The 12,118-nt window shown below is 36.6% G+C and overlaps 1 protein-coding gene across 4 annotated transcripts in view; it reads right to left on the bottom strand.

Annotated features, from left to right (window-relative positions):
* LOC114646619 (AMP deaminase 3-like) overlaps positions 1-12,118 on the bottom strand; it is a 131,213-nt gene that overhangs the window by 23,434 nt on the left and 95,661 nt on the right. For all 4 annotated transcript variants that reach the window (XM_028794894.2, XM_028794893.2, XM_051922037.1 and 1 more), the window contains one exon: positions 11,613-11,742. In XM_028794894.2, coding sequence (XP_028650727.1) covers positions 11,613-11,742 — 130 coding nt within the window. The remainder of the gene's footprint in view (positions 1-11,612; positions 11,743-12,118) is intronic.

The following is a 12,118-nucleotide window of genomic DNA, read 5'->3' as shown; positions in this document are numbered from 1 at the left end:
CAGGGCTCGTTTCTCAAAAACCTTTTAACAATGGAGAGAAAATTACACCGGTGAGAACAGCTTGTGAGACTCTCAGTGGCTTTGTTGAAATGAGTGACACTTGTGGGTGTGTGTGAGAAGCAGTGTAAGCACTCACCATCAGGTGGCTGAAAATATAAGGTTCACATCATGTTGGCAGACAGAAAATTTCTACCTTAGTACTCGCTGTCTGCTTAAGATGAAACAGAAGCAAATGAAAGGTAATAAACCGTTTAGAATAAATTTACAAATTAAGTAAGGAGGAAAGAGTAAAATTTTAATTGAAAAAAGGATATTTACACTAAAACCTTCAACTAAAAGACGGCAGCAGCCAAAAGAAGAAGACGGAAGTGTGCCCTGTCCCATTCTTTTTTATAATATTACTAGCCGCCTCCACGTCTCCGCCCGTGTAGTAGTGAAACAGGACAAACTTTCAAAATCAATAAACAAAAAGGTATCGATAGCTAAGCGGAAGCAAGGTACACTCCAAAACACAGAGGTAGACAGGCTCCCCACGCTTCCCTCTCCCCTGGTCCCGCAGCCTCTGTCTCGGATTAGCTTGAAAATATTGCTCCTGCAAACGAACTATGATTCTTAGCGCAACGAGAGAAGTCACAAAATCAACCGGAATGTTCAAGTATATTCTAGAAAAAAAACGATCTAAATCCGTTTCGTTCTCTCGTGAAAAGCAGACAGACAGACATTAGATTTTATAAGTATTTCCTCAGTATTCTACTCAGTTACCAGTGGTTGCAGTGCCCTGACAGCCAAAGCACCATAGTATAGAATCATATTTTAATGATAAGCTGTTAATTTAATTAGTTTAAGCAGTGAATATACATTTGCAAAATTAATATTTCAATATTTTTTGTGTTTTAAGGTTGTTATAGTTTAGCTGCACTTTCTATATTTTGATTAGTTGTGTGAGAGGTGCCGGAGAATAGAGGAGACAGGAAATAAATAAGAGAGGTTTTTGGGGCTATAAGGTGAATACAAGGCTGCAGTAATAAGCTGCTGAGAGGACTTTCTGCCTGTGCCTGTTTTCTGTGCCTCTAACCTGCATCAATCAAATGAATCTTTTTATAGTATTGCATAGCATGGCCCTCCATCAAAGGAGGTTTTCATACAGAGTGAAATAGTGTTAAATAAAATTTAAATATAGTTTAACTGTTACATTGTTACTTTCATACTGTAAGAATTATTTTAACACTTGCAATCTTATTGTGTGCAGTTTGTGGGTTTTCAAATAAAGTATGATTAGTCTGGTTGATGACACACATATTGGGAATATGTCTCTCATTGAATAACATTGATTCTATGTTTGCAGAGAAGAATTTCCTTTCCTGCATAAAGTAGTCAGAAGTGACACAGTATTCATAAAAAGTTTGCATCAGTCAGGGTGGTATGTCGATTTCTTTTAACAAATGTGATGTCGCATCTGCAGTTGCACAGTTTTTTTTTCCACTGATACTAATTTTCCTGCCAATTTTACCCAATGCCACTATCCCATTTTCCTGTACCGATTGGCTAAACAGAGGAACCAAGCTGGGAAAGATGTGCAGCAGGTCAGGGTGATAAAGGATAAAGATGGCAACATACTCACAAGCGAGGAGAGTGTGTTGAGCAGATGAAAAGAGTACTTTGAGAGGCTGATGAATGAAGAGAACAAGAGAGAGAGAGAGAAGCTTGGATAATGTGGAGATAGTGAATCAGGAAGTGCATCAGATTAGCAAGGAGGAAGTAAGGATAGCTATGAAGACGATGAAAAATGGAAAGGCCGTTGGTCCAAATGACATACTTGTGGAAGCATGGAGGTGTTTAGGAGAGATGGCAGTGGAATTTTTAACCAGATTGTTTAATGCAATCTTGGAAAGTGAGAGGATGTCTGAGAAGTGGAGAAGAAGTGTACTCATACCGATTTTTAAGAATTAATGGGATGTGCAGAGCTGTAGTAACTACAGAGGGATAAAATTGAGAAACCACAGCATGATTAGCAGCAGTATGGTTTCATGCCAGGAAACAGCACCACAGATGCAATGTTTGCTCTGAGGATGTTGATGGAGAAGTATAGAGAAGGCCAGAAGGAGTTACATTATGTCTTCGTGGGCCTGTAGAAAGCATATGACAGAGTGCCTAGAGAAGAGTTGTGGTATTGTATGAGGAAGTTGGAAGTGGCAGAGAAGTATGTAAGAATGTACAGGATATGTATGAGGGAAGTGTGACAGTGGTGAGGTCTGCTATAGGAGTGATGGATACAAGGTGGGGGTGGGATTACATCAGTTATTGTTTTTGAGCCCTTTCTTATTTATAATGGTGATGGACAGGTTGACAGATGAGATTAGACAGGAGTCCCCTTGGACTATGGTGTTTTCCAATGACATTGTGATCTGTAATGAGAGTAGAGAGTAGATTGAGGAGACCCTGGAGAGAGGAGAGGAATGAAGGCAGCAATGAGGGGGTAGGCCTGCCTAGATTTAGTATTCTGCAATAATCAGGACAGAGCTAGCTGAAGGTGGAGTAAAGGTGTTCTAAACATTAGGATCTAGTGACCATAATATATTAGATTTACAGTGTTTTGGCAGAGTGCATATTCTAATGCAAAACCAGTTAAACTTAACTTTAGTAGGACAAACTTTGAGTACATGCTGCAAAGCCTAATGAAGATAAATCAGGATAAGCTTTGAAGTATGGAGAAAGCTGGGGAAATGTAGGCCAGATTTTAACGTATTTTATGTATAATACAGGACATTAAGTTCATCCCAAAATTCAGAAGCAGAAAGAATTTAAAGAAAAAGAGCTTAAAAAGAAGTTACAAAGGAAGAAAAAACAGCTGTATAAAGCATATACCGTAAGACTAGTACATCCTGCACTAACCACAGGGCATATAAGAGCATGAGATGGGACCATAAAGGTGAACTAGAATATAAAGACAGTGAAATAGCAAATGGTTTGAACTTGCATGTTGTTGAAGTTTATTTTGGTGAAGAAGTCATTAACCTACTAAGGAGGTGATTAGTGATTTTGATATTGTACAGGGAGAGAAGTATGTCTTGGATTAAATAGGCTAAAATCACTAGGACCAGATTACATTTATCCACAAGTGCTTAAGGAAGTCAAATGATCCTCAAGTAAAAGTTGAAATACTTAAGTACGAAAAGTTATAATTCAAGGCTTTGTCAAGAGAACACAATACATTTATTTTATTCTTAAACAACACACAAACAATATTTTTGCTACAGAATAATGAATCATGCAAATGTAACAATGCACTTGATCAGTACATACTGTAACTGTAGTCAGTGGCACAGTGATGACCTGGGGCCTCATGTATAAACGGTGCGTACGCACAGAAATGTTGCGTACGAACCTTTCCATGCTCAAATCGCGATGTATAAAACCTAAACTTGGCGTAAAGCCACGCACATTTCCACGGTAACTCATACCTTGGCGTACGCAATTTCTCCGCTCGGTTTTGCAGACTGGCGGCACCCAGCGTCAAAGCAGTGCTACTGTTCCTGTGTGGTTACCCTTTCTTTAGATCCACATCCACGGCGGCGGCTTTATCAAATACACTGAAATTAACCGCATATCGTTCATAAATTTAATGCATCTGATTGTAATTAACCTGTAACAATATAATGGTCCACAGAATGGTCAAACTACTGTTCCTGTGTGCTCATCCTTTCTTTCTTAGCTCCACATTCCTGACGTGACGCGGCTTTATAAATACACTGAAATTAACTGCATATTGTTTATTAGTGTAATGCATCTGATTGTAATTAACCTGTAGCAATATAATGGGCCAGGGAATAGCCATAGTATTCCAAATACCATAACTGCTTTAGCGTTGTTACGCTCACTGCATCTTGTTCTTCTTTTTGCTGCTCCCGTTAAGGGTTGCCACTGCGGATCATCTTTTTCCATATTACTCTCACTGCACCACTTGGAGTATTTATATCACTGTATCTGAGTGTGAATCACAGCAGCAGATGATCGGAAAGAGAATTATCGGTATACAGTTTCAAGTACACACTACCTCAACCACGGCAAAAAGAGTCAAAGCCTTTCCTGTACGGACCTCGCGTTTCAGAAACAGTTTCATCCCAAGAACTATAAACGCACTCAATCAGTCCATCAAGTGCTCCTTGTAGAACTGTTTGTACTTATAAGTACAATCACCTCACTGTAAACTTACACTACAGTTATAATATTGCACAACCTGCGCTAATTTATAAAGCGCGTATGATGACAATATCATTTTTAAGATGAAATGCAGCAAAATATGTTGCTTATAGTATACAGATAAAACTTTAACTTCATTTAAATAATCTGTATTGTTAATAATTAAACATGTGAGGACACGGTGCCGCAGCGTATAGCTAGTTCAAGGATAGCTCCTGCCTTGCGCTGTATTCTTGCTGGTGCTGACGCGACACTGGAAGGATAGACGAATAGAATAATTAAACATGTACTATGAAGATATTTCAATGTTCCTTAAAAGTTTTGAAGAATCGGCGTTCTAAGCTTACAAATGGCTTAACGTCTATTACAGAGCTGATTGTGTGGCGATTGGAGAAAGAAAAGTATGGACAGGAATTGGAGGTTAGTACGTTTGAAAGAGACAGTACTTTTGTAATAAATTATTTCATCGAAGGTCGCACATGGTGCAGCAAGCCTCTTGCGTGAGATATGAACAATCACTGCGCCACCGTGTTACCATGTTTAATAACATGCTTTCATTCCTATCATCATGAAAATGATATCACGTATACATCTCAGTATTTTAATTATTCAGAGAGCTGTAATATCTCAAATGTAATGCATTCTGTGTCCTGTCGGAGAAAGAGAACGAACGGAAGCATGTAGTGATTCACACACATAGAGCACATAGAAGATAAAACACAGAACAAAGCATTTAACGTGCTACTTGAGAAACTAGTAAAATAAATGATTTTAAGATGAAGTTTATGATGTTCTACTTTAATGGCAAAATAAACTACGTGATTAAAGTGGAAATTTCGAGATTAAAGTTGACATTTCGTGCTTTTTTCCCACTGTGTGCCTATGTTTTTTGTTTGTACCCTAATACGCTTTCATATGACACTCAGACGGTGGGCTACGACTTGCCTTTTCACGGCGACTTTGATATGTGATTTCTTTTTTATTTCGGGCACTGTGCGACTTTGTGAATTTGATCTTTCGAGTTTTTCCGACACTCTGTCACTCGATCAACTTTCTTTTGTTGATTATACCACTGTTTAAACCAACAAATAGTACGTTTTTCCTTTGCCTCCACTTGGTATTCGCTGAAATTCTTATATTTTCCCCTGTGCTTTTCCCATTGTCTTTTCACAGAAGGCTATTTATATTGATTTGCATATTCAAAGAGGCGTAATTCTGGGAGGAGTTGGGGCGGGACAGAAGGCGCGTGCACGTGCGTTACTTTTAACGCTGATCGGGATTTATGTAGTGGAAGAACGTGAAAGTATGCGTGCGCACAGATTCCTGCATCTGGATTTTTCTGTGCGTACGCACAATCCCGCTTTTGTGCTTACGCCATGTTATAGTGTGAGTTCTACGCACGGCGTTATACATGAGGCCCCTGAACTGTAGATATGAATTACACTGTGCCTTCCCTATTGGGACATCTGGCAGCAGTAAATGAGTCACCCTTAGTCCAGAGAGGGGAATAATAAAATACACAAATAAGAATAAAAAACAAAGTGAACATCTCATAACTATATCAATTGAGTAAAACTGAGTGTAAAATCAACACAGAATGGATTTATTATATTTCATTATTACACTTAAGTAAAGATGTATTTTAGAAGGGCAAACATTATATGAAATGGAAATCCAACAATTTCAGAAATGTTTTTTATTTTTCTATTAGAACTTTAGAACAATCTAGCCAAGAACAGGCCATTTAGCCAGACAAAGTTTGCCAGTTCTGTCCACTTAATTCTTCTAAAAAAATCAAGTCTAGTTTTGAAAGTTGCTAAAGTCTTACTGTAGCAAGTATTCACTTAAGAAAGCTGTGGTTTACTTTGCTCAATTTGATATCTTTAAACTACCCACTCACACACTCATTTAAACTATAGATTTAATCACAATTAAACACAAGGTATGTTATTAACTCTCCAACAAAAATGTACAGTGAAATGTGAGCATAAATAAATAAATGTGTCACAAAATATGTTTTTTTGTTGCTTTTTTATTTAATTTTGTCTGTAATATTCCACCAAACGCATCATGAAATATGGCTTAAAATAAAACTGTTACTTTTCACTCATCAAAGTTGATTGGGTGGACTCTAGAAAGGGTGGGCTCCAGCACACACTGTGTATTGATTGGTGAGTCATTTTCTGTAGATTGTTCAGGCTGTAGCAACCAAGCGGCACACCAACTCCCCAAACATGACTCAGTCAGACGTGGGCACAAGTCTAGCAACACATGGGCTTTATTTCCATGGCGGGAACACTTTTCAATCGTTCCCATCTGCTCAGCACAGTACAATAAAGCACAATAAACAGCACACAGTAATACCTTTTTTCTTTCTTTTTCTCTCTCTCTCTCTGTCTCTCTCTTCCACCTCCACTTCTCCTCTAGCAAGCTTCAACTCTCTTCCTCCAGACTCTGGCTCCTCCAGTGAAGTGAGGCTGTCCCGTTTATGCTGCACCTGGTAGCATTTCAGGTGTCCCATTAGCATTATCTGTAAGTACTCCAAGGTGTGGTGGAAGCCCAAAGTGGGGCTCTGCAGCTCCTGCTGTGGTCCCCGTGGACCCACACATGGCTGTGCCAAACTCCAACTCCCATGGAGCCCTGCAGGAAATCGAGGCGACACTACAACCCACAAGGGCTGCCAACTAGCACTCCGGGGTAGGCAGTGCCCTGTGCACATCTGCTCCTCTAGTCCTTCCTTTACGACAGCCTGCCAGCAGGGAAATAGCCCCGGCCATCTGTCACAATGCCTAACTCAGTATATCAGTGTGGAAGATAAAGGTTAATGAAATAGACAAAATTTATTAGAAAAATGGTAACTACGAATGAAATGTATTCTGCCAAAGTTATCAAATATTTTAGAGAGAAAATTGAAGATTTATCAGAAGAAATTACAATGTTGGCAGCCATGTTAAACTGTGATATCGTTTTAGCTATTTTTGAAAAACTCAAAGAACTGGTAAGATACAGATAAGAAAGTCTCATGTCTGTCGCTGATCAGAGCTGTAAAGTTGCTTGAAAAAGCACCTAAATATACACCTGACTTTAGACTTGTAAAATAAGGGAGAAATATTCAGTTTAAAATATTAGTTGGTACTGCTTTGGGCTTTCTGTGTCAAAGTGTCTAAACTGATACAGGTGCAGCTCACCGTAATCTCCCACTGGCTCATTTGCCTTGTGATCTTCATCTCTGATACACCATATAGATCTGAAATATATTGTACTGTACTTTTAAACTACATAAAAAAGTGTTCTATTAACTCAGCTGGAATGTCAGGTCAGGTAACCTCGTCACATGAACTGGCATGTAGCCCAGTCCGCTGCACCAGTTCCTCAATGTTTTTAAAAATAGTTTCATTGATATTGTAGTCTAAAAGGGCCACCAACATTAGAATTTTTTCTGATATATTTTCAATTTTCTCTCTGAAAAATGTAATAACTTTGGCATAATCCATTTCATCAGCAACAATAAGCATTTTTCTAATTAATTCTTGTGCTATCTCATTTACCTCCATCTCCCGTACTGACATATTGAATTAGGCATGAGCAATCTACAGAAGATGATTCATCAATTAAAACATGGTATGCGTGAGAGCCCACCCTCTCAACTTTGAAGAGTGAAAGTGACAGTTTTATTTCAAGTTGAATTTCATGATGCATTTGGAGGAATGTTATGGAGAAAATTAAATAAATAAATAAGCAACAAAAAAAAAATTTGTGACACATTTATTTATTTATGCTTACATTTCTTGACACATTTATTTGTTTATGCTCAGATTTCACAGTACTTTTATTTATTTGCACAATTATTTATTTTATTTTGTCCAAAATATTCCTCCATATATAAGCATTAAACTAACTTGCATTAATGTTACACTACAATAATTCAACTTCAATTCAACTTAACAAAATGGCAACTACAAATCCGAGAGTCAATATTCCCCTGAAGAATGCCCTAGGCAGGAATTAATTCTGTGAAATTTAAACACTTTCTCCTGAATCTCTTAAAGGACTAATAAAAGGACAGCTCAGACAAAATAAAAATCACAGTGCAATTACCTAATAATTCTGCAAGACAAAATATACCACTACTCAGATTTCACCCTTGCACACAAAACTAGAATATTCACATAATAAGCCAGCTATATTTCTCCTTATATATTGTGACTCTAGTAGATTCTGGCTGGGAGGGCAGGTTTCTATTAACTTTCCTTGATCTCATATACCATAAGGTCTCAACAAAAATTATTATCTCTACTTTAAGGAAAGCTAACAGCCCTTTTATAAGCTCTCACATAACAAAGGACAGCTAGACCTTGGTATTACTTCCCTCACCCCTAGAAGGAAGATCTTGTTGATCTTTTTCCAGTTAATCAATAACTTTCATGGCCAAGCTCAATCTTGCGTTTCAGTAATTGGGCTCATGAGTTCAAGCTTGCTTTTCAGTTATTGGGCTCATAAGAATTAGCTGCAATATCCTGTGCATACAACTTATGAATATTGTTCACACAATATATAAATTGTGGTCTCAAGATTTTACTTGTGCCCATAAAATCTTGTTTGCACAAGATTAAAAAGACACTGCTTTTTGGGACTTCAGGGGCTCCATATAAGACAGTTTAAGAAGAGAAAAAAACACTTATTCATTAAGCTTCTTAAAATTTGTAGGTGAATTCTTGAATGCAGAGGTTTCATTAGCTGCTGTTTTCAAATACAACCATGGGGAAAATGCACATTCAGTATTCATGTTTCAAAAGTAAGCAGGTAGTATAGGAATGACTTACCAAATGAGCAGTGGAAGGTATGCTATGGCACTTTTATTTGTGAATGATATATGACAGTATAACCTGAGTTGACAGCATACCTTATACAGTAGTTTTCTTTTATTAATTTATAATAGTTTGATCTGTGTAAGAAGTAACAAGGACTTATTGGAAAATGTAATAAAATAAAAAGTATGCTATTTGACCTAAAAAGGTAAAAGTGGCCCTAAATGAAAATTACTCAAGTAAAGTATAAAGGGCTGAAAAATGTACTTCAGTAAAATAACAAAGTGGTTGTACTTTGTTATTTTGCACCTCTGTACATACTGTATATATACAGGTATATATATATATATATAAACCCTTGGCACATGCATTCTTTAAATCTCCAAACACTAGGCAAATTCCTAACAACTGTTGGCAAGCAAATAGTATACCAATGTATAAAATGGGTGATCAAACTGGTCCAAGTTAAATATTGGTCAGTAAGCTTAACATGCATCACAGGTAAATTAACAGAAGCAATTATTAAAGATTGAGCAGCACATGTCTACAACCGCAGTATTAGCAAATACGCAATATAGGCTCATACAAGGAGGGTTATGATCAGTAATGGTGAGGTGAAGGGAACCTTTCAGAATTAGGTGAAGTCCCTCAGGGATCACAAGTGCTGCTGAGTGCATACATGATCTGGACAAGAATATAATTAATATGCTGATTAAGTTTGCAGATGACATCAAACTAGCTGGATGGGCAGAAAATCTACAATCAGTTAACTCTTTACAAATGAATATGGATAGCATGCAGGCTTGGGCATATTTGTACCAGATAATATTTAATATAAAAGTAAAGTAATACATATAGGAAGTAAAAATGTTAGAATTTAATACACAATTAGAACTTTGAAAGTTGAAAGTTTTACCTTAAGAGAATGTCTTAGGAGTCACAGTGAACTAATCATTATCTACCTCCAGACAGTGTATAGAAGTAAAGATATTAAGTTATATATCATGATGTATGAAGTACAAGTCAAGGGAATTTATGCTTAAGTTATATAATGCAGTAGTGAGGCCTCTCTCTGAGTGCTATGTTCAGTTTTGGGTCTCCATATTACCAAAAAGACATAGCAGTGCTAGAGAAAGTCCAGCAAAGAGCGACTAAGATAATTCTTTAACTAAGAGGTTTCAACTTTGAGGAGAGATTGAAGGAGTTGAACATTTTCAGTTTAAGCAAACAGAGATTAAAAGAGGACTTAATTGAAGGTATAAAATTATGAAATTAATTAATAAAGTAGATTTTAGTTGTTGTTTTAAAAATAAATTCTGCAACAAGAACACAGGGACATGGTTGAACTATTGTTAAGGGCAGATTTGTCACAAATGTTAGAATGTTTTTCTTCATGTAAAGAACAATAGACACATGGAAAAAATTACAAGTAGCGTGGTGGAGAGTAGGACTTCAGAAGCCTTCAAATCTCAACTTGATGATATTTTGGACAGTCTAGGTCAGGGGTGGGCAATGTTAGTCCTGGAGGGTCGCAGTGGCTGCAGGTTTTCATTCCAACCCAATTGCTTAATTAGAATCCAATCATTACCAATCTCAGACCTTATTTAATTTTATGGCTTGTTAGTCTGCAATGTTAGGTTCTTATATTGAAGATTTTTTTCCTTTCCAAGGATATCCTCCAAATGATTTGAAGCCTAAAACGGATAATCTTCAGTCTGTTACATTTTTCTTTTAAGTATTTTATTAAATCAAACAGTGCATGATGAACACACATGGATGTAAATGGAAAAAAAAGAAAGGAGAACTGCTAGCTGCTTTGTTATTTACATCTTATTGCTAATAAGGAGCCATTAAAAAACTTAATTCAGTGGTTTAAGATTGAAATAAGCAATTAAGGGTGGGGAATCTTAACAAGCGAGACCACTAAAATGAAGCATCAAAAATGTCACTTGAGCAGTAAGAGCTTCATCAGCAATAATTGACTTCTCATTAAGAAACTGGGTTGGAACAAAAACCTGCAGCCACTGCAGCTCTCCAGGACTGACATTGCCCACCCCTGGGTCTAGGTGAATAGGATGCACAAGTTGGTTAAGCTGAATGGCCTATTCTTATCACAATTTTTCTAATGTTCTAATGCTTACTTAATTTACTGCAGTTTCTCTAAATTCATATTTAAGTGCCCTCATTAGTTTATACTTTAATTTTCATTGTTTCTCATCAGATCCCAAAGTAGTATCATAAAAGGAAGTTTTGTTTGTGACTTGTTTTCATTTCACCGGTGAAAGGTTCTCAATTCTCATCAATCATCTCTCAAGCCTTTAAATAATGGGAAAAAGAGCTTGGTAAGAGACTAGTAAGACAAGAATGAATGAAACTCTCACTGTTCATTATTGAGAAACCGGCCCACAGTCTTGGGTCCACAGTAATAACTATTCCTCCAATAATAATATCCAACAGAGTGTTACTGCTCAAGTGTAATAAACATACTGTATATTACTCCCCTACAGAACAATGTTATCTTTTTCTGCAAGACTCCTAATAAACCTTGCCAATAAAAAAGTCTTTATTATTAAACCAGAATATAATTTTGTTCAATTTACTTGCCTTTCTAACATTATAAAAGTCTCTATGGGGAACACTTTTCAGTTCCTTCAGTTCAGCCATTTCATTTAACATTTCATGCAAATAGAACTTAGATTCCAAAAAATTAAGTCTTCGATGGCAGTATGTCTTTCTGTGGGAAAAATAAAAAGTTCAAATTATAAATTATTCTACTATTAGACCATTTATTAAACTCACATTAATCTTATGATGGAGTAATCAATATATTTTACATATTTTTTAAAGCTGTGATGAAAAAGATGGTTACTTATGCAGATGAATGTCTTAATGACTTAATGATAAAAAGTTGCAAAAGTGCATTTCACTTGGGTATATATCAGCAAGTTATAAAATGACTATATAAAAATAAAATGTTTTATTGCCTCTTGCACATTTTTATTGACAGTCACAGATGAAGCACTTCAAAGAAGTAAAGTAAAATAATGATATGCAGCAATTTCTTTTTAAATCTTGGAGTAGGTCATTCAGTACATTGTGCTATATTGGAA

The sequence above is a fragment of the Erpetoichthys calabaricus genome, chromosome 2 (assembly GCF_900747795.2).
Source record: "Erpetoichthys calabaricus chromosome 2, fErpCal1.3, whole genome shotgun sequence".
Lineage (NCBI taxonomy): Eukaryota > Metazoa > Chordata > Cladistia > Polypteriformes > Polypteridae > Erpetoichthys > Erpetoichthys calabaricus.
This window is presented reverse-complemented; position numbering and strand designations above follow the sequence as displayed.